This window comes from Mandrillus leucophaeus, unplaced genomic scaffold, assembly GCF_000951045.1.
Source record: "Mandrillus leucophaeus isolate KB7577 unplaced genomic scaffold, Mleu.le_1.0 Scaffold291, whole genome shotgun sequence".
Classification (NCBI taxonomy): Eukaryota; Metazoa; Chordata; class Mammalia; order Primates; family Cercopithecidae; genus Mandrillus; species Mandrillus leucophaeus.
The window spans coordinates 1,685,564-1,686,459 of NW_012103043.1; the positions used below are offsets into that span (position 1 = coordinate 1,685,564).

General features: G+C 66.5%; 1 protein-coding gene across 1 annotated transcript in view; it reads right to left on the reverse strand.

The window, feature by feature from the left end:
- The window catches only part of SCARF2 (scavenger receptor class F, member 2), a 19,686-nt gene extending 18,958 nt beyond the window's left edge, over positions 1–728 (reverse strand). The window contains 1 exon segment of the mRNA XM_011986077.1: positions 704–728. Coding sequence (XP_011841467.1) covers positions 704–728 — 25 coding nt within the window.
- Positions 729–896: the final 168 nt, after the last annotated feature.

Sequence of the window (896 nt, forward strand, 5' to 3'; positions counted from 1 at the left end):
GTCCACAGTCCGCGCCAAGGCGCCCCCACACGCCCGCTCCTCACCCCTGCGTGGAGATGCCCTTGACCTTGCTGTGGCCTTTGGCCAGCCCACCGGCTCCCCCGACCCCAGCTCCCAACTCCTGGCGTCCGGGGCTCGGCTGTCTGTCCTCCGTGCAAGCTCCCTGGCTCACCCCCTACTCGCCACCGGCCGGGCCTGTCCCCTGCCTGTCCCACATTGGCTTCCCAAGCCGGTGCCCCACCTTTGCGTGGCCACTTCTTGCACCCTGGTTGTCGCCAGGGTTTCCACATCCTCCCGTCCCCTGTGCCTGTCACAGCCCTTCCACCTCCCGCTTCTGGTACACTTCGAGCGCCGGTTCCTCGACGCTCGCCTGGGTCACCACCCTCCCACCCGCGCCCGTTCTAAGACACGAGTCTGCCTTTCCAAGTCTGGCTTGCTCCAGGACCTCCTGGGCTAGCACCGCTCCTCCTCCCCGACCTTCCTCCTCACTCCCACTCCCGGCTCCAGTCGGACCAGTGCGGGGCTTTAGCACATGCAGTTCCTTTTGCTTGAATGCCCTTCCCCGGCATTTCCCCGTGGACTTCACAACTCGGCCAAGGGTCCCTTTTTTCAGGTCTTTCCTGACATCCCGGATAATGCGTGTCATCCCCTAGGTGCCCACGGCACTCCGTCCTCCCCTCAGGTGACTTCTCGTCCAGGGTACCCTCGGATGCACGGTCGTGGCCCATGGCCGAGGCTGGGCCTGGAACGGAGTCGCGTTGGCGAGGGAAACGAAGGGGCCCACATTTGGCGTAGGGAAGTTCCGGGAGCCCCCTTCCAATGCCGGGTGCCGCCACCCCACTGCCCCGAGCGTCCCTCTCGGCCCCCTCCCCCAGCCAGGCCGGCTCCTACCCGGG